General features: G+C 39.8%; 1 protein-coding gene across 2 annotated transcripts in view; it reads left to right on the top strand.

The window, feature by feature from the left end:
• The first annotated feature begins 239 nt into the window (after positions 1–239).
• Positions 240–23235, top strand: part of GNA13 (G protein subunit alpha 13) — a 42598-nt gene continuing 19602 nt past the window's right edge. Inside the window, exons 1-2 of one of the 2 annotated variants that reach the window (XR_013762581.1) lie at positions 240–726; positions 2964–3190. Coding sequence is in view for 1 of the 2 variants with exons in the window: in XM_079131997.1 (XP_078988123.1) it covers positions 444–726; positions 2964–3190 (510 nt within the window). In the remaining variant the exon portion in view is untranslated. The remainder of the gene's footprint in view (positions 727–2963; positions 3191–23235) is intronic. The other variant, XM_079131997.1, reaches the window with a different exon arrangement.

The raw sequence follows: 23235 nt of genomic DNA, 5'->3' as shown, positions 1-23235 counted from the left end.
GCAGATAGAGGAAAACAGAAAGTCGGGCTCCGTGGGCGCCCGCCAGGCCCGCCCACGTGACTGCAGCTCCTCGGCCCTCCTCGCGCGCGCTCGGCGGCAGCAGCCAGCGGGCGGGCGGACGAAGGGGCGAGCGCGTGACCGGCCGGCCCGGGAGAGGCCGCGACGTGAGTGCGTGCGCGCCCCCGGGAGGCGGCGGGCGCGCGCACGCCCCGGGGCCGCCGCCCCTCCCGGGCCCGCCCTCCTTCCCTCCCTCCCCGGCTCGCCTGGCCCGCCCTGCCCGGCCCGCCCTGCGAGTCAGTTCGCTGGTTCCCTCCCTCCCCGGGCGCGCTCGGGCCGCCGCAGCGCTCCCCGCCCTCGAGCCGCGGTGCCGGAGCCGCCCGCCGCCCGTGGAGGAGGTGGAGGGAACCGCAGGGGCCCGCCGAGGCGGCGGCGGCGGCGGCAAGATGGCGGACTTCCTGCCGTCGCGGTCCGTGCTGTCCGTGTGCTTCCCCGGCTGCGTGCTCACGAGCGGCGAGGCCGAGCAGCAGCGCAAGTCCAAGGAGATCGACAAATGCCTGTCGCGGGAGAAGACCTACGTGAAGCGGCTGGTGAAGATCCTGCTGCTGGGCGCGGGCGAGAGCGGCAAGTCCACCTTCCTGAAGCAGATGCGGATCATCCACGGGCAGGACTTCGACCAGCGCGCGCGCGAGGAGTTCCGCCCCACCATCTACAGCAACGTGATCAAAGGTGCCGGCCGGGCCGGGGGCGCGGGACCCGGGCGGCGGCGGGCGCGGGGCGGGGCGCCGCCCTCGTCCGCCGGGTCCCCGGCGGGGCACCGGCCCGCGGCTGGGCGGGCGGGCGGGCGGGCGGGAAGGGGGCGCGCCCGGGCCCCGCGCCCGCCGCCGGGGTGCCCTCGCCCCCAGGTGAGAGGGGGCCCGGGCGGCGGCCGGGACCAGCCCCACACCCTGCCGCCGGCCTCGCCCCCTCCGAGAGGGAAGTGAGGGAGCCGGGCGTCCCGGGGTGCGGGCCGACCTCCCCTGTCCTCGCGCAGGCCGGGCAGGACCACCCGAGATCAGCCCCAGGGCCAGCCTCGCGGCGCCGGGTGGGGGACCCGAGTCACAAGGTGGAGGGCGCTCCCAGTTCCCGGGCTTCCTTGGCCCGGCTGGTGAGCTAGGGAATTCTGAAACCATTGCAATCAGGAAACTTTTGCCTCTTGTCAAGGGCGTAGGGTGAACGGCCCCCACGGCCCCTTTAGGCAAAGCTCTGAAACTCGAGTGTGTCACCTTCACTGTACTGGCAGTGCAATTTATCTAGAAAAACTAGCACGAGAGGTTTTTCGCCCCAGTGTTACAGGATGTGTGCTTGTGATCACCCTGCAACCCCTTTCACTCTTCTTTTTGCTAAAGAACCGGAGGCAAGAGAAAAAGGGGTCCCACATCTATTGAAATGAAATTGTGTGGGACTGTGACAACTCTTTGGTCTAAAAGTGATGGGGAGCCTGGGCAGGTGGAGTCAGTGAATCACTGTTTGGATAATAGGCTCTGCTCCTGTTTGACAGTATGTTTGAAAATTAAACATTGTTCTCAAGTGAAAAATACACAGGTCTTTATATCTGGACAAAGAAATGGGAACAAATCGTTTTTATTTTGTCATTTAAAAAGAACCAGCTCTCGTTTTTCTAGTGTCAGATATTTTTTACGTAAAAGGCATTGAGAGAATTGAGATGTCAGGTGCATCATGATTCTCCTTATGTTATCTGTGGGAACATTTTGTCTAGGAGTTTGCTGCGGATGGCAGGCCTTTTCAAGCTGTGTATTTTTAAGTGGGGTTTTTTCGTTCAGGAAGTACATAAGCAACTCCTTCTTGTCACTTTTTCCCCCCTCCATGGGTTTGTGAGCGGAAGGGTTTGTGAGGCAATAACAGGAGAACACTAGACTAGGAGCTCACAGACCGCCCCCAGCTCTTAACCTTGGTACCAGTTAAACTGTAAAAGACCGTTGTAGTTAGCCTGCCTCAATGTTTAGCACAAAACTAATTAATGTCTTTTTCAGAGCTCCAGACTCTACCTTGCCAGTCCTTAATTGAAGGTACTTTTATATCCCAGTGCAGGTGAATTTAAGGAATTGTGTTAATGAATAGAGTCAACATGTTAACTGTGAGTTAGGTAAACACCTGGTTCTTCATGTAAACTAAGTCCTAGGTGTGACCTATTTTGGCATCATTCTGAGGTGAAACCACTAGACATCCAGGTTTTTTGAGATGGCACAATCAGAAAATTAACAGCAAAATGGTTTTTTTCAGTTATCCAAACAAATGACTTCATAATAGATTGTTAAGATGAACCAAAAGTAACAGTTTAGTGTTAGAAATACTGAGTTTGAACTAACCTTTGTGAGTTGACATCTGTTTTTATATCATTTTTCAGTTGATCTTCCCTTTTTAGGGAAATCTGAGGCCATTCTTTGACTTACACTGATTTGAAACTTAGTCTGGGAGTTTTGGGGTTCTGAATGTGTTCCTTCAAGACTCAGTGTTGGGTACTAAGGAACTAAACTGAAGACAGTTACAACATACAATTTTCAGTATTTTGTAAGCAAATGTCTTTTAGATAGGCTCATAATATCGTATTTGCAGCCATTGTCTTCAAGAGCCTGGACATTAGGCTAAGCAGCATAATCTTTTTCTTCTCTAGTTTGGTTTTGACCACCTGCCACTCCAGAAATTATTTTATAAATTGCAGCATGTTAAAATTCTTCAGGAAGAGCGGTTGCCTTAATAGTATTTGCTCTTCAAGGTTCTCATTTTAAGAAGGTGAGCAACAGTCCGTGCCCCCCACCCCCAGAAGATACAGATGCTTGATTTGTTGCTGGTCTCCACTTTAGGAGGAGGAGGTGGGCCTGAGTAGTTAAAATTTTAAGAAACTGGAATAAAAGCTTATAGTAGTATCTAATGACTCTTTCCCACACTTTTTTTTTTAAACAAAGGTATGAGGGTACTGGTAGATGCTCGAGAGAAGCTTCATATTCCTTGGGGAGATAACGAAAACCAGCTACATGGAGACAAGTTGATGGCATTTGACACCCGGGCCCCCATGGCTGCCCAGGGAATGGTGGAGACGCGGGTCTTTTTACAATATCTTCCTGCTATAAGAGCCTTATGGGCGGACAGCGGCATACAAAATGCCTATGACCGGCGACGAGAATTCCAACTGGTGAGTTATTTGGTTTTTTAAAATGAGGTTTTATTTTAATGACATTTAATAATATTTGATTTACTTGTATTTTTCACTGACTTCCACAATATAATGTATTCCAAAATTTTAGCTTCAGATATCTGTATTGCTATATGAGCAAGATAAAAATTGGTCATTTTTCCTTCCTTTTTTTTTTTTTTTTGGTACCAGGAATTGAACCCAAGGGCACTTAAGTACTGAGCCACATCCCTAGCCCTTTATTTTTTAATTTTGGGATAGGGTCTTGTTAAGTTGCTTAGGGCCTCAGCCTCCCAAATTGCTGGGATTACAGGAATGCGCCACCTCTCCCTGCTTCTTTTTTCAGTTTTGAAAGTGAGGTCGTCATGATTTTCTTAGGCATTTTCTTCTAATTTTGTTCTCTTTTTGAAACTGATTTTCTCCCAACCCTAGCAATAGTGTTCATCCTTCTGAAAAAATTGGCCTTTTATTCTTGGAGTTCAGTAACTGGAACTTAGTTCAAGTGTGTTTTTTAGTCTTTAGGGGTACTCATGATACAGAATTTGATATATAGAGATTAAACTCTATTAACGTTAACAGTAAATGTAGTTTTGATGTCTTTGCATTCTTGTGTTTTCTTAAGGCTCTAAGGTGCATGTTATAAAATGGTTCTTTTATTATTTCCACATTTAAAAAATATTTTTAGTTGTAGATGGGCACAATACCTTTATATTGTTTTATTTATTTATTTTTATGTGGTGCTGAGGATCAGGCCCAGTGCCTCACGTGTGCTAGGCAAGTGCTTCACCACTGAGCTACACCCCAGCCCTTTTTTCCACCTTTTTTTATTTGTGCATTATAATAATACATAATGATGAGAAAAATGTTTCTTCTTAAAAAGCAATATTTTTTGTACTTAGGTTTCACATGAGAAACAATTTATTTTACATTTAATTTTCTTCTCGGTCTTAGGTAAGAGTGCCCATAAAATACTTAGTGGCTATTATATATAGCCTTGAAGAAAGGGTGGAAAAGAAAGGATGCAGTCCAGGTTAAAGATACAGAAACAATAATTGAGACAAATAATAATTGAGACAGATTTTTAAATCAAATGTTTTATAATTTAGTTGTAAGTGCCTGTGTTCTGGGTTTTATTTGCCAAAGACCAGAAAGATTCTAACAGTGATAGCAGTCTAGACTGTATGCACTTTGGAGGTAGTTCAGATCTGAATGTTCTACTATAATATGATTAAAATAAAGTGACAGTTAAAACCGCTTAGGAAGTTGATGATGTCACCAGCATTAAAGTGATCCACACTTATGGGTGCGGCTATACAAGGATGTACAGCCAGCAGGCTTTGCTGTTACAGCTTGTACTCAGAAGCAATCTTAACTATTCAGAGTTCTAGAAAAGTGTTCTTGGTATCTTTTTATAGAACTGATACCTTAAACTGACTTTCTTTGAATTATGGCTCTTGTGTGTGTCATGTAACTGCAGTTTAACTGCGTACTATCTTGTAGAATCGTCTTCTTTTGTGTAGGTATCTTGTCAGATAATGTAAAAAATTGTTTTTTCAATTGTCAGTGGACCTTAATTTTATTTTTTATTTATACGTGGTGCTGAGAATTGAATACAGTGCCTCACACACGCTAGGCATGCACTTTACCACTGAGCTACAACCCCAGCCCATTGTCAAATAATTTGTGCATTTCTGAAAGTCAGAGGCTGTCTCACATTATTGTTAAAATTGAGTAGTGGGCAGTGTGCATGTTGAAAATTGTGAATTTAACTTGACAGGTGACTTCCATTCAATTTCTATATTTCTGGTTGGTATTATTTTATTTTCACTAGGCCTGCTGGAATGAATTCCTTGGCTTACCTTTTGTCATCTCCTTTCTCCATCCCTACAGTTAAGTGCTACTTGTTCTTCTTAGTTCATTTTCTTGACAGACCACATTTTCCACTCTGAAGTTTTCTCAGGCTCTTATTCATCTTTCAAGGTCAGGAAAGAAACAGCCATCTGTAATAAGCATTCAGTACATATTGAATGAATAAACAAACAACTCTGTACCTGAAAGTTCTCTGTGGGAAAGTTCCTTATTTGCCCTAAGTCCATCTAATTGAAGTTGGGCTTTCACATCTTAGTCACACATTAAGACTCATATAATTGTTGATTAAAAAAAAATTCTAAGTATTTCTTGGTCATTGAAACTTGTAGGTAAAACTACTTGGGATGAGGACGAGCATGCCCTTGACTTGAGCCAGCTAATGCTTCAGGAGCAAAAAAGTTCTGAAAGACAGAGAAAGGCAGGCAACAAAATTCCCTTTTTATGAATAAGAAGTAAAGGCACAAAAAAGGAGGAACAGGGCAAGATCTAATTTTAAACTGGAGACAGGATTTTTTAGCTGGGTATATCCTTGGCATTGTTAATAGAACTGGCCCATATAGTGGGTGCTTGATTTTTATGTTGTCTTAATTACTCTCAACCTTGTGGGTTCTCTGTGGTGCTTGGCATAGTGTTGGACACTAAGAAGGCACTTGGCTTATTTAAAATTTTCCTCCAGGTTATTGTCAGTTCCCTCCAATTGTCTCTGTACAGCAAACCCCCAATCCCGTCTTTCTTTATTCATAAAGTCTCTCGCATCCATTTCCTTCTTTTTTTGACACTGGGAATTGAACCCAGCGATGCTTAACCACTGAGCCTCATCCCCAGCCTTTTTATATTTTATTTAGAGTCTTGCTGAATTGCTCAGAACCTTGCTGAATTGCTGAGGCTGGCTTTGAATTTGCTATCCTCCTTCCTCGACCTCCCTAGCCACTGGGATTACAGGGGTGCACCACCATACCCAGCCATTTCCTCCTTCCTTCCTTTACATTATTGTCCTTGTTCCTCTTGTGTGGACTCCAAAGTAATTTTGTTCAAACACAGCATGGCATTTCTCAGAAAGCTTTAATCATTCTTCATTGCCTCCAGAACACAGTTGAGCCTCGCTGTGGGAGTCAGCACTCCAGTACCTTACCTTTGATTCTGACAGTGTGTTTTATCAGGCAGCTGAACGCACCCTGGAACCTTATCTATTTATTTATTTATTTACCAGGGATTGAACCCATGGGTGCTTAACCCTGAGCCATATTCTCAGCCCTTTTTATATTTTGTTTTGAACTTATGATCCTCCTGCCTCAGCCTACAGAGTTGCTTGGGTTACGGGTGTGCACCACCGTGCCTGGTGTCCTATAACCTCTTAATAGCCACATGCCGATTCTCTGTTATCATAAAGCTCTCACGTAGTCCTTCTGCAAGAACCCTATCTGTTCATCAGCTCTTATCCTTCACTTAGAGCAATAGTAATCAAATTTTAATGTGATTAAATGTGGTCTATGGATCCCTTGCTTCAGATTTACTGGCATGCTTATTAAAACAAGTAGATTCCCAGATCATGAGTATCTGCTTCTAGAATCGGATACCCAGTCATCTGTATTTTCAGCAAACAGCCATAGATGATTTGTATGAACTTGTTCCTGTCACCCTGCTCCCCCCCTCCATGTCTTAGGAACACGTCTTATGTGAAGCTTCCCCAGTCCTTGAGGCCGGAATGTGTCTCTTGTGCCCTCTAGTCTCCCAAGTGTGCTTGCTTCTGGTATTCATCAAAGCCCTCCTGTGCAGTGGAGTTGCTTACATTCATGTTTGGCTCCTGCCTAATGTGGAAGAAGAAGCCCCCTTGGTGTGCCTCATTAGTCTTTTTCTTTTCTATTTGCCTAGGGCCTAACACTTTATTTCCTCATTTTTAGTGACATTCTGAATTATGAAGATCTTCTAAAAAAAATAAAAAAGAAAAGGAAACATTCTACATTAAGTTATTTCTGGGAAATATAAATTATGTTCTTACGGTAGTTTGTGAATTTTCCAGGAAGTGAGAAGTTTTTGTATTATATAATCATCGTTTTTTGCTGGGTGCAGTGGTGTTCACCTGAAATCCCAGCCACTAGGGAGGTTGAGGCAGGAAGAGCCTAAGTTCAAGGTAATTTCCAGCAACTTAGCCAGGCCCTAAACAATAGTGAGATCCTGTCTCAATAAAAAATTTAAGAAGGGCTGGGGATATACTCAGTGGTAAAGTGCCCCTGGGCTCAATACCCAGTATCCCAAAACATATACACGCACACACACACACACATACACATGTATGTATATATATATGAAATCATAATTTTTTCTGTCTTTTGGTAATGTTTACAAATGTAGAATTTTGAATTTTGGATAGGACAAGTAATTATCAAGGAGTTAGCAGATAGAGTAACTAAAATTAAAAATTAATCTTTCTATTTCAACCAATGATTGATTATTAGACTCAGTGCAAATTGAAATGAAAAATTATTGACGGTTTTTAAAACTGTCCATAATTAACAGTTTTGCTTAAGATGAATAACTACCCTTTAATCAGTTTTTTGGATAAAGGATAGAATAGTGGCCTACTCTATCTAGTGGCCTTCCAGAGAAGACCACTCTTGTTAGTAATAACTTTGAGTACAAACATGAATGTTTCCTTTCCTAAGTTCCCAAAGGCAAACATTTCCTTTTCTGGTTAGTCCCATTATGGGTAAACTAAATAGTTTTCTGTGGAAAATAAAAATCTAAGGTTCACATTTCTTGTTAAAACATAAGGTAACTTCCTAGTTATAAATGCACTTTGAGAATAATAAGCAGTTCTTTTAGCACTGGATTAAATATTTGTAATACCCTACTTTGAGTGTAGCCTGCCACTACACCAATGAGATACTATGTCTTTAAAAAAACTAATGAAGTGACAAATGCTAGGTGACAGAAGAGATATGGGGGTTAAGGCTTAGCTGGGTTATATGATGCAAATGGCAGTATGGATCAGACCAACACAGTGACTGGGAGTCACTGCCAACTGGTTCATTTGTTTGATTTGCGGTTCCTGTTGAGAAGTGTAAGCAACACTGGTTGTATAGGACAAGACTGAACAGCATGTGCCTTAGTGGGCAGAGTACCCGATAGCTTCCTAGTTTAGGTAAATGGTTTAACGTTGTCAGGGCTAATACAGCTTCCTGCAACAGCCAGTCTTTTCAATTCCTGAAACCAAAACTGTTTTCTTTGTTGATTATGGTAACTTTAGTTGGACTTGACTTTTCTTACTCAAGTGATACAGTTTGTACTTGATGATGGTTGTACTTCTCCAAGCTGATAAAGTAGTTTATTCAGGAAGACATAGTTTCTCCCTTCAGTCTGTGTAACAAAGTAACTATTTAGTTTCATGATTGACCTATAAAAAGGAGCTCAGTGACAACCAAAGAACTAGAAACTTCTGTTTTGACTAAAACATTTTTATTTGCACTGTAGCATGTAATTAAAATATAGTAAAATCAGATTCATTTATTCATTAAGACTGATTTGGATTTGCTTTAAAAAGTTCAGTTATTTCATTCGGTTGTAAAATACTGTTTCTATTGTAGAATTTGGTCCAGTTTCTCCCAGTAAAACCAAGGAAGAACTTCGACTTCCATTGCTAAAAACCTGTTGAGTGTTTACTGATTCTAGGTTTAGGGTAGAGTCTCTTGGCCTATATAACGTAAGGATTATATAACATCAGAGATGGTAGAGATTTAGTTTAGGTCTCTGTAGGTGGAACTTCCTTTGGGTGAATTTGATCGACTGTACGAGTGTTTGCTCTTTATTTCATCCAAATCTTGAAACCCAGAACCATAGTACTATTTACTTTAAAAACAAAGGATGTTTTGGCAAGTGCTTATAATTTTAATGTAACTTTGCGATAGGTGTGTGCATGAGCGCATGTGCATATAGGCTTAATCACTTGTATTATGTTGACATTTTCATGTTTACTTTTTTTGGCTGGAACCTTTACTGGGATATCTGGGCTCTTGGTGCTAAAGGGGAATTGTAAACTACTGTGCTGCTTTCTGTATTACTTTTATTGCTAAACAGAACTCTGGTACAGTAGCTTATGCTGCTTTGAAAATGTTTATTAAAGAACAGGAGGATGGAACAAGGAAATAGTTGTTATGAAAGCAAGACTTCAGTTTCAGAACTCAACTGAGTATGGACTTAACCCAGGAAGAAGGTTTGCGAGCTTGCTTTAAAGAAAAGCATAATGGTCTGTAACTCACTGGATGGAATATTCCCTGTTCATCTTTTGCTGAAGGTCAGCAGCCCAACCAAGATAGGGGATCTAGACGTATTGGCCCCAAACAGGTGCCGATTTCTTTCTTCAGATAATTACTTTATAATGTTGATACCTAAAATCACTGTTCAATACTTTCATGTTTATAATAATTGCTTTGTACTTTTCAAAGCTCTAAACATATACATTATTCTCTCATCCTTTAAAAAGTTGTGAGAGAAACAAAATACATGCTGTTGTTCTCACTTTACAGATTAAAAAATTGAGACACAGTTTCCTTGAGATGTTTTGATTCACAGACCTAGTAAGTAACAGAATTGACTCTGGGACTCTACTGATTCAGGTCCACAGTGCTGGCCGCTAAACCATTTTGCAAGGGCTCAAGCATATCCCTGGGGCATTCGTTCATCCCCATTCTTTTCTGACCATCACCCCCAACACAAGTAATCAGCATCCCCTGTTAAGTTCTAGTATATTATTTTAAGTATGTGTAAAATTTTATTGAGTATTTGATATTATAGTGGTAGTCATGTGATTCTTTACATATTCTGAACTTTCATTATATCCTGTGGTATTTGTTCTTTTTTTACTGACCAACTTATTGTTAGGATATAAATAATCTTAAGTGACATTTAATGGTAAATATAACAACTTAGAGTGCGTCCTGTCCCTTATACATCTTGGTAAAGGCTCGGGTTGAGTCCTCTTGACGGTTCGCTGTAGTAGTGGTCCTCAGCTGATCACTCATCGGTGAACATGGCTTTTATGTACTCTGAAGAACAGAAGTTTAATGTTAGTCAGTAAGGCAGCCATACGTTTTTCTAGGAAATTGTCAGAAATTAGCACCTACCCTATGTATAATTGTTCACATTTGTTTTTGTTTTGGAGACAGGGATGTCAGAACATTTATTGTTTTTGTGAAGTTTTCTGAAATGTTTTTTATGTAATTATGTCACAGGTTTTGTACTGCATGTGAACACCTCAAATTGTAGTTTGTCACAAACAGCCTAATTTTTAAAATGTGGTGCTTTTCCCTGTAAATTAGCAGTGGTTTGTATTTCATTGCTTGGAAGTGCTTCATTGTTTCCCTATGTGGGTGATATCATTCTTTATCTATATTGTGAGTCTTTTTTTAATGATGCTTTTTTAAAAAAATAATTGCTAGAGCCGTAGGCAGAGAGCAGTATTAAGAATCGGCCGATATGGGGCTGGGGAGGTAGCTCAGTTGGTGGAGTGTTTGCCTCGCATGCACAAGTCCTGGGTTCAATCCCCAGCACCACAAAAAAAAAAAAAAAAAAAAAAAAAAAAAAAAAGAATGGGCTGATATGGCTGGGTGTGGGCACGTGCCTATTATCACAGCAACTTGGGAGGCTGAGACAGGAGGATTTCCAGTTCAGAAGCAGACTCAGCAACTTAGCGAGACCCTGTCTCAAAATAAAATATAAAAAGGACTGGGGATGTCGCTCGGTGGTTAAGCACCCCTAGGTTCATCCCTATACCAAAGGAAAAAAAGAAAGAAAAAGAAAAAAAGAATGGACTGTTATAGATCAAGGAATTAGTTTTGTTTTGAGAACTGGTCTTCCGTGGACTTGGCCAAAGTCACTGATCTTTTGCAGTGATGGTATCACTTTTGGAAAAATGAATCAGATTTTTAAATCAATGTGGTGGGTGAAATTTTTTTATTTTGTTTTGAGACAGGGTCCTGCTAAGATGCTCAGGCTGGCTTCCAATTTGTGATCCTCCTGCCTCTGCCTCCCAAGTAGCTGGGATTGCAGGTGTGTGCCACCACCACATGGGGCTGGTTGGGCTCATCTTCACCATGAGATTTCTAGCCAGAATCATCTAATGTTTTGGAGCATGTTTTCCTGAAATGCGTTAGTCGTTTAGGCAGAGCTGACCAAATCCTTATCTTCCCACTGGAGTGTGGCAAGATGACCTTTAGCACAGGTGCAGTCACTCTGCCACCCACTGAAGGGGCTGGCTCTTCTGCTTCCCCTTCCCCTTCATCTCTCTGGCTCCCTTCCACACATATACACATACGTATTCTCCCTTTCCACCATTTTCCTGCCTAGGACTTGGCAGAGGCTTAATGAGTATTCAGGTTAAAAAGGGCATTTGGACTTCATCCAAGGTAAAAAAAAAAAAAAAAAAATTCCTTTTGTTTGTAAAATACAGAATGCCTTTTTTTTTTTTTTTTAAGGTTCTGTGTTGCTTTTGGTGAGTTCTTACAGCACCTGAACATTTTATGTAAAAACCAATGAAAAACTTTAGTCTAACAGAGAATTCCTACCTTTTACCAGAGAGCAAAATAAACAAATTTCAGATTTGTTCCCTATAACGAAAAAAACTTTGATTTTAGCATTGAAAACCAATGTTGGCCATCAAACAGAACTCTTCTATACCACCTTACATCCCAAAGTGTAACTGTGTCTGGGTTCTTTGAGCCAGAATAGCTATATTTAGTTTGTAAACAGGACATTTCTCATCTCTATAAGCCATTTCAGAAAGGTTACAGAAAAAGAACTGAAATAATGAATAATTGAAGTGGGAGACTTTCACTTTCCTTTTCAACATCCTGGTTATTGTTTTCCTGTTCTATGGGTAACTTTTTAAAAAATTATTTTTCTGTTTAACAGGGTACATTATCTCAGTAGAAGTTATAGAGAGGATCGATAATATCAGGTGCTTTTAATGTGGGCTTCATGATATGAAGTTTGATTGTACTATTCATTAATGTTAAGGAAAAGAAAAACTCATTGAAGTTCCTAGCCATGAGCAACTTTTTCCTCCATTTTCCCAGTTGCTAGAGCGACATGCTAGATTATTGCCTGGCTAGCTCTGGTGTGGTATACCCAACAAATGAGAATGTATACATGAATATACTTCAGACAAATAAAATTACTAATAATTATTTGTAAGATGGTTTCTAAATTCTCTTTGTGGGGAGGTATTGGAGATTAAAGTTGAACCCAGGGGTGCTCTACCACTGAGCAACCTTTTTAATTTTTATTTTGAGATGGTGTCTCACTAAATTGCCAAGGTTGTCCTTGACCTTGAGATCTTTCTACTTCAGCTTTCCAGATGTGGGATTACAGGTGTGTGCCACTGCACCCAGCTAAATTCATTTTTATAAACCTAAATGATTAAATACTATAAATTCATAAAAGCTCTAAATACTATTTAGCATAATCAAAGTTTTTAAAAGAATAATGTGAGCCCGGCGTGGTGGTACACCCCTGAGGTCCTGCTACTAGGAAGGCCGAGGCGGGAAGATTGCTTGAGCCCAGGAGTTTGAAGTCAGCGTGGGCAACATGGTGGGACCATGTCTCCAAGTGATTAATGTGGTTTGACCACTTCAGATAAAAATTTTGTAATACAAATGTGGTGCTATTTTTGACTCTTACTAATGGTATCACATTTACATTAGAACAGTCTGTCTTTGCTACAGCTTAAATAATGGTAGGAACTTTTAACTATTATGTGTAGGTTATGTGTGTTTCATCTCTGCACTAGGACAAGGAGAGTTACACTTGCTTAATATTTTTTCGACTTTTTAATCATGGTATGTTTTGATTAAATGCAACCAACTTGACAATTGATAATACAATTTAGTAAGAGAACCTAAGTCCCCCAGTTGAACAGTACTTTGCAGGTTTGGCCTTAATGTGTGGCATCTTTTTTTTTTTTTTTTCCTTTTGGTGGTACTGGAGATTGAGTGCAGGGTCTCCCGCATATTATGAAAATGCCCTACCACTGAGCTATTTCCCTAACCCAGCCCGGTGACCTTCATTTGAAAAAGAAGTACTTTATGAAAAAGTTAATTCTGCAGAAATACATTTTTTTATAGGACCCTGTGTCTTCTGCATGCAAGCATTAAGGTTTAGAGAGTTGCTTTAAGAGTATCCAGTTTCATTATAGTTATCTGAGCTCTTTTCTCCTCTAATGTAAAAAGCGAGGGTAGGAAAGCCCTGGGTAGCAGAGTACAGGAGCCCTGTTAATTCTGTATCAGGTCTGGTAACTTTCTTTGGCAGATTCAGCAGCTCGCAATTACATGCTTTTTCTCACCCATGGATGAAGTCGGCACCAGTTTGCAGGCTAGGTGTTTACTAGGGAGCCAAATGAAAGTAATCTGTTGACCGCGGATGCTAGTGGGATGCTAGTTTGCTAGATAGACAGACTAACCGATATATAATTATACATGTGATCAGTGTTCTGAAGGAAAAGGAAGCAACACGATACCAAGAGGTTGGTCTTGACATGACATGGTATAGACCCCATGGCTGAGACTGCCAGCCAGGTGTGGAGGAGAAAGAAGGAGCCCAGGTACAAGATAGAAAGGCCTGTTGCTGTCAGAGAATGCAGTCACGGCTGGTGAGGGTGGAGCTCGAGGGGTGTCTGACCTGGTAGCAGATGGGCAGCAGCCTGAAGCCAGTTCCTGCTCGACCTTAGCCCACGTTGAAGATTTTGGGGCTTCTCTGAATGCATTAGGAAGCCACCAAAGGATTTTAGGCAAGATTACTCAGGCTGTTATGTGGGAGTGGAGAGAGCCCTGGTGCCAGGTCCTATTCTGGGTGCCAACCGATTCCAGAGTTGAGAGACTTGCAAAATGAGCAGCTTGTCATCTAGTGGTGACCAGAGAAGTGAAAAGAAAATGAGTTCGAGATCTGCTTTGCTACAGATTGGGAGAAAATCTGTACCACGTGCACCTCAGATAAAGCATTAATCTCTAGGATGTATAAAGAACTCAAAAAAAACAAATAACCCAATCAATAAATGGACTAAGGAACTGAACAGGCACTTCACAGAAGAAGATATACAATTGATCAACAAATACATGAAAAAATGTTCAACATCTTTGGCAATTAGAGAAACGCAAATCCAATCAGAATGGCAATTATCAAAAATACAGGCAACAATGGGTGTTGGCAAGGGTGTGGGGAAAAGGTACACGCATACATTGCTGGTGGGAATGCAAAGTGGTGCAACCACTCTGGAAAGCAATATGGAGATTCCTCAGAACACTTAGAATGAAACCGCCATTTGACTCAGCTATCCCAATCCTTGGTTTATACCTGAAGGACTTAAAATCAGCATACTGCAGTGACATAGCCACATCAATGATTATCGCAGCTCAACTCACAATAGCTTAACTATGGAACTAACCTAGGTGCCCTTCAACAGATGAATGGATAAAGAAAATGTGATCTGTACACACACACACACACACACATACACATACACACAGAATGGAATATTACTCAGCTTTAAAGAAGAATAAAATTATGGCATTTGCTGGTAAATGGATGGAGTTAGAAAATATGCTAAGCGAAATAAGCCAAACCCAAAAAACCAAAGGCCAAATGTTTTCTCTGATATGCGAATGCTAATTCACAATGGTGGGGGGGGGTTGCTAGGGAGGAATAGAGTTGCTTTATATTAGGTAGAGGGGAGTGAAGGGAGGGGAAGGGGTTGGAGGTAGGAAGGTTAGTAGAGTGAAACAGATATTATTACCTCATGACATATGACTGCATGACCGATGTAATCCTGTAATATGTACAGTTAGAAAAATGAGAAATTATACTCCATTTATGTATGATTTATCAAAATGTATAAATGCATTCTACTGTCATATACAACTAATTAGAACAAATTTATTTTTAAAAAAAGATCTGCTTTGTAGGGAAAATCATTGGATCTGACAGATGGGCATGGGATGAAGGAGAAAGGCATATGTTATAGGGGATGTGGGTTTCTGGTTTTAACAACTAGGTGGATATTGGTATTTTTTACTGATATGGGAACTCTGAGGGGAAAGATTTGTGCATTATAGGTTGAGATCTCTTTGAGGTGTACAGGTTGGAGATACCAAGCACAGTTTAATAACCTGAGACTGGAATCCAGAACAGAATTTTGGGCTAAAGGTAGAAATTTAGGAGTTAGTTATATCCAGGTAATATTTAAAGCCTGTATAATGCATGTGATTCTCAGGAAAAGGGTGCAAAGAGAAAAGATTTGGGCTCCTAGTAGAGGCTTAAGAAGTGTTCATGTCTTTTGAGAATGTTCAGAGATAGAGATGCTAGCAGAAGTGGCAGAAAGAGGAGAATTTCAGAAACGTGAAGCCACGGAGCCAGAAAAGTGTTTCAGGAAGAAGAAACGTGGTCCGTGGTGCTGCGTGCCGAGAGGTCTCGGTAAGGTGCAGAGTGACAGCTCTGTTCATCTTGGCGACAGGAAGGTGACTTGTGCTTACCGGCAGGTGATGTGGCAAGGGAGAGGCCAGAGTGGAAGAGGGAAGAGAGGCGAGGAAGTGGAGAAGATTCACTTGAAGTCGAGCTGACTGCTCTCATTTCCCTTTTGCAGCACTTTCGACCACCTGCCTTAACAGGTTGTGGGTTTAGACCTTTTTGAAGTTCAAGAGGACATTGTATTTCTGTTAACCAGTTTCTTTTAATCTCACTCAGAAGAGTTTATTGTCAGTTAATAATATTGCTGATCTGTTAGACTAGGTAAGTACAGAAGAGTTTTTCACTTTGTACAGCTGTTCTGAGGACTGGTTCCAGGACCCCCTGGGACACAAGAATCTAGGTGCTCAAGTCCCTTATGTAAAATGGTTTAATATTTGCATATAACCTACCCACATCCTCCCATATACTTTAAATTACTAATACCTAATAACAAAGTAAATTCTTTGCAAATAGGTGTTATACTTTGTTATTTAGGAAATAATGACAGAAGTACATGTCAGCAGAATTCTCTTTCTGAATACTTTCAGCTGTGGTTGATTGAATCCACAATGTGGAATCTGCGGATCTGAGGGCCGACTATACTTCATTATTTTACATATGATCACTTCCCATTTAGGGAGGTCAGTAACTTGATCAGTTATTCACCTGGAGTTGGTTCATTCTTGGGCAAACATATATTGAGTATACCTGCCCAGACTAGATCCTAGAAACTGAGGTGAACTTCTCTGACTGCCTCCATGGGCTCCTAGTCCAGTGAGGAGCAGACTCATCAACAAGTAGTGGTCAGTGGTGGCAAGTGGTAAGGTGAATGCCATCATTGTCAACTGCATTTGCAACTCCTCTGCCATGAGGATACAAATCGTTCATTTTTTTAATTTTTTCAGAATCATCAAGTTTTTATCAACCTTGGAAGTACCTAAGACAGCATGTAGCCCACGTCACTTCATTTTGTACATAAAGCTTTGGTCCTCAGAGTTAAGGACACAGAGGTTGAGGACACATCCAGTTACGGTGCTAGAGGCAAGATACAAACTCGGGGCCATAGGACTCCTTAGCCCAAGTCTGATATTAATACCATGCTTCCTTGCTTCCCACAGTAGCAAAATAAACCAGAGAGTGACTTGGAAACAGGAATTGATGTGCCAGTATAAATTTTGAGCTAGTCTCCATATTCAGCAGCGTTTAGAAATATTTGCAGGTTGCCAGCTACAGTGGCACATGCCTGTGATCCCAGATGCTGAGGCAGGATGATCACAGATTCGAGACCATACATGGCAACTTAATGAGACCCTGTCTCAAAAAAAAAAAAAAAAATTGAAAGGACTGTTAATACAGCTCAGGGGTAAAGTGTCCCTGGGTTCGATTCATAGTACCACACCAGAAAAGAAAGAAGGAACAGGGGGAAAGCAAAGTTTTTTGCAGGTTGTACTGCTTTGCTGTCTGACATGCTTGATTTAAGGATGCGTTGAGAAAGAAGTTAATGCTCCGGAGGGCAGGGTGGACTTCTCTGCTGGGTAGAGGTTTGGGGTGATGAATTGAATAGTAAACCTGGAAAGAAGTGGTTTCCTCTTAGCTCTTGTGTGATCTTAGGAAAAACTACTTTATTAGTTAATGGTTGTGTAGTGTTTGAGTTTTGGAGTATTGTAACACACCATCATAAAACAGAGCTTTCCTTCTGGTGTGTGTTTCTGACAACTGGGGATACTATGAAGAACTGTTATAGGACTTTGTTTAGATAGCAGGGGAATTGAAACTGTGTTTGGGAAGAATGTCCTATGCTGGAACTGTGTATCTTTTTTTTTTTTTTTTTTTTAAACAATTGAGGTCATTCTTTTTGGGAATCAGAAAAAATAATTTACTACTAAAGAGTTCTAGTTCTGGTAAAGCTAAATATTTCTTTATGTGCTCTTGTCAATTATACGTGATTGACTCTTTTCAAAAAAGTTGAGAAAATGTTCAAGCTTCAGAACTTAAACCAAATTGTATTCCTACAAAAGTAGGAAAATGGTCTGTTGGTTTGTTTTGAGGGACTGACTTAGAGGCACCAGAGTTCTAATTAGCTTTTTTTTTAAAGTGTAAATTTTAAAATATCCATGTTCATTGAAAAAAAAAATTGTCCAGTTGGCCACCATACCATGTCCTCAGGACATCTTTGTTGACAGTTCAGTGTATTTCCTTCCGGCATTTGAATGTGACATTGGATGTTGAGATAAACTTTTCTGTACTTTCTGTACAGCCTTATATCCTGCTCATTTAATGTTGCAGCATTAGCATTTCCTGGAGGTGATTTTCTCAGAGGACCAGTGAGACTTCTTTAGAAATAGGTGGGAATTTTGGACTTAAATGGGGAATTCTTAGGAACAGAGGTGGTTGTGCTAAGTGGCCGCATGTGGGATACTGTCAATCTTGCCATGTTGTGACCTTGTTGTCCGTGGTATGTTTTGCATCAGAGATAGCCCACCCCTGCAGAATGAAGCTCCTGTCTCACATTTAAACTTTGTACTTTTACTTTCAAAAATAATAAGATTGAACATCTTATAAGATACATATGCATTTACAAATGCTTATTAGACTTCTAGCTAACCTTTGTCTCTATTTCCAAAATGTGTTGCACATTTTGTATGAAAATCGAAAATTGGTTAGACTAGAGAAATAACTTAGAAAACTCAGATCATGAAGATTATTAGTCATAAATTATTCTGGTGATAATTCTAACAGAACCTTGATATGAAGTAGAATTTGTTAGCCAGGCACAGTGGTGCATGTGTGATCTCAATTTAAAAAAAAAAAAAAAAAAAAAAAACAATAAAAGATAGTTAAGGAGAAATTTGTTAATTGAGAGTGGTGGCAAGTAAAAAACAGTTTACAAAATAAAATAATAACAGCGCTTTTTAAAAATCTCTGATTTTTAATATTGAGCACAAGTTTTATAGTTTATATGGTAGAAAAAGTTGAAATAAATAATTAGCCTAAACAAGACAAAGATAGTATTCTTTGGGAAATTTGACTTAGGCTATTATAAACTATTATAGATTGATCTGGAAAGATACTTTATTTGCAAAAACTTTTCAAATATTGAGATAGTTAATGTAATTTACTAACTTGGGCTCTTTTGGAAATTTTAACTAATACACTTGGCAGATGCTAACAAGAAATTTAAAACTGCATTAACTAGTTGGAGTCTGCTTAATTTTTATATATTTACAGTGCAAAGGAAAAATTTTTTTTCTTTGGGTTTAAATAAAAACCGTCTTGCTGTTCGTGAACCACAAAGACATTCGTGGTAACACTTTATATGCACAGTTAATGGCAGAAGTGGCACGAGCTGACCATCACATCAGACTCACTTTTTTCCCCAGAGAACAAAGAATAAACAAAATCATTTAAGGGGGGGCAGTCTCAAAGATAAGGAAAAATCAAAAAGGTTCTTTGTGGAAACCAGGCAAGATGAGAATGTTGAAGGGCTTTAAATGAAAGAAGAAGTAGAACTGGTCCCTGGCCAGCTCGGAGAGCCAGAAGGAGAGTTTTGTTTGCCTGCCTTATGTGTAAAACTGGCTGCTCGCCTTCTAAGACCTTCTCAAGCAATTCCTTGTCATATTTTATTTTGTAATTTTGTAAAAACTGAAGTGGAAGAGACATGGAATCTTTTTTTTTTTTAATAGAGCTAGTTTATTTCAAATAATTGAAATGTGATGGTTTTAAGGTTTTTTTCACTTTACAATTATTTTCTAACCTATGAACTAACAATCAGTCCTTGTTTTGTATTTATGTCCTTGAGGAATTACAAGTAATGTTAGATTTTAGGTAAATAGCGTGAGCAGAGCAGTATCATGGTATGATTCATATTTATATGTGAAAATGTAGAAGACAATAAAGAACAGATAGAATGGGAAGTTGAATTTTCATAATAAGAAATATTCCCTTCTGTCATTGTTACTAGCCTTATCCTTAGGTTGAAATGGACGAGTCTTGATTCATTAACTTGCTTTAAGCCCAGACTTTTCCCAAGTTGTACTTTATTATTTGACATTTAATTCTTGCCAAAAAATTCATGTAAGTACAAGCTAGATGGAAGAGCTTACATTATAGAGTCTATTCATAGAATATAGGATAATATAGAATAAAGCTTTCTTATTTAGGTTAAACTTCATGGAGATGTTTTCAGGATTGAAATCGTGGTGATGCAAACGTGAATCATTGACAGAAGCTTGCTTCTAGGTCTCTCTTAAAAAAAGGCAAGTTAATAAGTTTCTTATTTTCCCCAAGCATATGCTTAACGAACCCTGCCTAATTAGTATTCAGAAGACATTTCAACCTGAATTTGTTTGGGAATTGTAAGCTTGATGGAAACTAAAGGTATATTATAGTATACAAAAACCTTAACACTAAAAGTTCACAGTTGTGATAATTTCGGGAATAAGTATAGATAACTAGTTGTCTCTTTTATCTTTTTATTTTTTTGCCCAAATACTCTGGACTTGGAAATGGAAGGACTTAAATATGCGTGGAATGTGTGTTGACCACTGTTCAAGGACACAAATGCCTATTTTGTAGTATCCTTGTGCTTCAGGAAGTATTCTGCTCTTTTATAGCACTTGGCTCATTGATTTTCTCTATATGAAGAGAAACTGCATATTAATTTTGAATTATTCTGTCATTTTCAGAATCACGTGTATATTTAGGTTTCAGAAGAAATGTTTTCACTAATTATCTTGATACTGTCATTTTTAAAATTTTAATATTTCTTGAACTGCTGTTTATTTTGAAACAGAAGACTGTTGTAGATGGTACCAGTCCCATGAATAAAAGGGCCACAGTGCATAAAAAAATGGAATATTTTAAAATTCAGTATTTTATTCTCTGTGATTTTCTTTCAAAGTGAACTTTTTGCCATTTACAGGCATACTTAATTAGCTTGCCGCTGAATTTTTGACATTTTACAAGATTAAGCAGTGGCGGTTCATTTTAGTAAAAAAAATAAACCCCAAAACTTTCAAACGGCCCATTTCAGTGCTGTAGTCTTCTGACTTTCATCACTGTCTAGAAAATAATCCAGTAAAATTAAGTTAATTATATCTGTGATATATATTACTTGAAATTCTCATTATCAGAATTTAATATTCACCAACTTTCCCAGATCTAGTAATTAGGATATACACTACTATGACAAAAACCATTTCAGATTTCGTATGACCTCTGACTCTTCATCATCCCTGGAGATTTAGTCCTGGGCAGACCAAGTCCTACCTGGTCATTACTTGGATTTTTTTTTTTTTTTTTTTTTTTTTTTTTTTTTGTACTTAGGGATTGACAGGAGTGCGTAAACCACTGAGCCACATCCCTATTTCTCTTTTTTGAGTCACAGGTCTCATTAAATGGCTGAAGTTGGTCTTGAACTCGCGATCCTCCTTGTCTCAGCCTCCTGAGCTGCTGGAATTATAGGTGTGTGCTGTCGCACCCTGCTATTTTAGAAATACTCTGAAATCTCCTCATTTGCTCAGCAAAAGCAATTCTGAATATTTATCATCATTTTTGACCCTTCCTAATATTATCTGAGCTTTATTCTGTTTGAACTACGTGGCTACTTTACCACTTTCATGGTGTGTTCTTTGATTGATGGTGACATTTAACCCTGGCTTGCATGGAATAGGATCTTCCCGTTTTATCTTAGCATCTTTCCCATGCCATTGCCCATCGTGCTTTTCATAGTATTCAGACATTTCCCCAAAAGGCGATGCACTTCATTCCTCAGAATAACTGTCATATAAATTCAAGTTCAGTTCTTGATTTTCTGCCATTAGTATATACATCTTTATAAACAAATAGAATTTAGTGACAGTTACTTTAGAAGCCTTCCTGCTCAATATATTGCACTTGTAATGATTGACATTTGCAGAAATAATAAGATGGAAACAGGATGTTATAAAGGGGAAGTTACAATACAGGGAGTTCAACAGATGTTTGTTTAGCTATTGCTGTGTACAAGGTAATATTCCTATTCTGGGATACAGAGAGGTGTAGTGAAAGGACTATATATAAAACTTGCTGCTGAGAGGTATAAGCCATCAATTCAAAAGATTGAATGAAGAATGTGATTACTGAGTTGGGATGTTAAAGTGGAGGTGGGGGAGAAAACTAGACTAAAAATCAGTATACCTGAAATTCTTTATTCAGAAAACTAAAATAGTTTTCTTTCCATTTCTGCCACTAAAATAGCTTTGTTGGCTAGAAGCCACCTAATTTCTCTGACCTTCAGAATTTTCACCTGTAGAATGGAGGATAAGGTTAGTTGTTCTGCACACACTGTTTCTTCCTGTATTTTAAAAAGGGTGGGGGATGCGCCCCTGGGTCCAACTGCTGGCGTGCGTGTACGCGCGCGCCCCCCCCCCCCCCCACACACACACAGAGTAAGATGCTAAGAATAGGAGATGGAAGGAGGGGTGTGAGGAGAACAGCGTTAGATAGAGGTGGTGGGAAGATGCACAGCACTTACAAGAAGCACAGGGAGATGACTCTTGATTGGAGCTAGTTTTTGGATAGACTAGTAGGAGATAATGTTTATGTGATCACTTGGTACTAACTAGAGAATTCAGACATAAAAAACTAAATTAGCATTTGTCACTGAGACTGTTCTTTCTCCCATCTTGAGTATTTCTTGGTAAATAGATTTTACCAAGCAGCACAGATGAATTGTATGCTTGATCACCCTTCAGTTTTCCCTAGCATCCCTAATGTTTCTCAGTTTGATGAACTCAGTATTAAGCTTGTCAGTAACCCTGCTTCTTTTTAAAAAGCAAAACTCGTATTTCTTCTGGGAAACTGTTACCTAGTAGGAAAGGCTAGGTTCTGGAGGTCATGCATGGAGACCATAATTCTCTGGAAAGGATATATTGCGGGGTAGGGTACAGATTGGAAGAAAAAAGTGTGGAGCAGAAGAACAATGTGGGAATTCAAGAAGGCGCCTTCCTCCCCCTGCCCCCAATCAGGGATTGAACCCAAGGGCACTTCACCAGCCCTTTTTATTTTGAGACCTTGCCAAGTTGCTGAGGTGGCCTTGAACTTTGGGTCCTCTTCCCTTAGACTCTTGATTTATTGGGTTTACAGGTGAGTGCTATAACACCTAGCTGAGAAGGCCCCATCATATTCCCTTTGTCTTATTTCGTGACCAGAAAGTGTCTATTAAAAAAGCAAATTAATTTTGTGAATTCAATTGAGGTTCAAGTTCCTTAGGGTCCTGTTGCTAAAATATAATTAGTGGTTGTAGTAATTTTTCTCATTTGTTCTTTTAGCAGCTTAACAAGGTATCTGGAGGACCAGGTTCATTAATTTTTAACCACAAAACCTCAGAGTAAGATTAAAGGTTTGCAGTCTGTGTGTGGACTGTGGTGGACATTTGGAAATGGGTTTCAGGGGACAGGTAGTAGCTAGAACTATAGTAAAGTAGAAAATAAAGTTTGTCCGAAATGCCTCATTAATTTATTTAAAAGGAAAAAAAAAACTACATGTAGATTTAATTTTGTTTATTAATAATCCATGTATCCCAAATGAAGTCCTAATTTTTTGTGTGTGTGAGACTTAGTTGAATTGTGAAGAATGTAAAATGTTACTTAAAACTTACTTTTGCAATAAGATAAAAGTAAATTAAATTTCTAATTTAGTTTCTT

The sequence above is a fragment of the Sciurus vulgaris genome (assembly GCF_902686455.1).
Source record: "Sciurus vulgaris genome assembly, chromosome: 3".
Classification (NCBI taxonomy): domain Eukaryota; kingdom Metazoa; phylum Chordata; class Mammalia; order Rodentia; family Sciuridae; genus Sciurus; species Sciurus vulgaris.
This window is presented reverse-complemented; position numbering and strand designations above follow the sequence as displayed.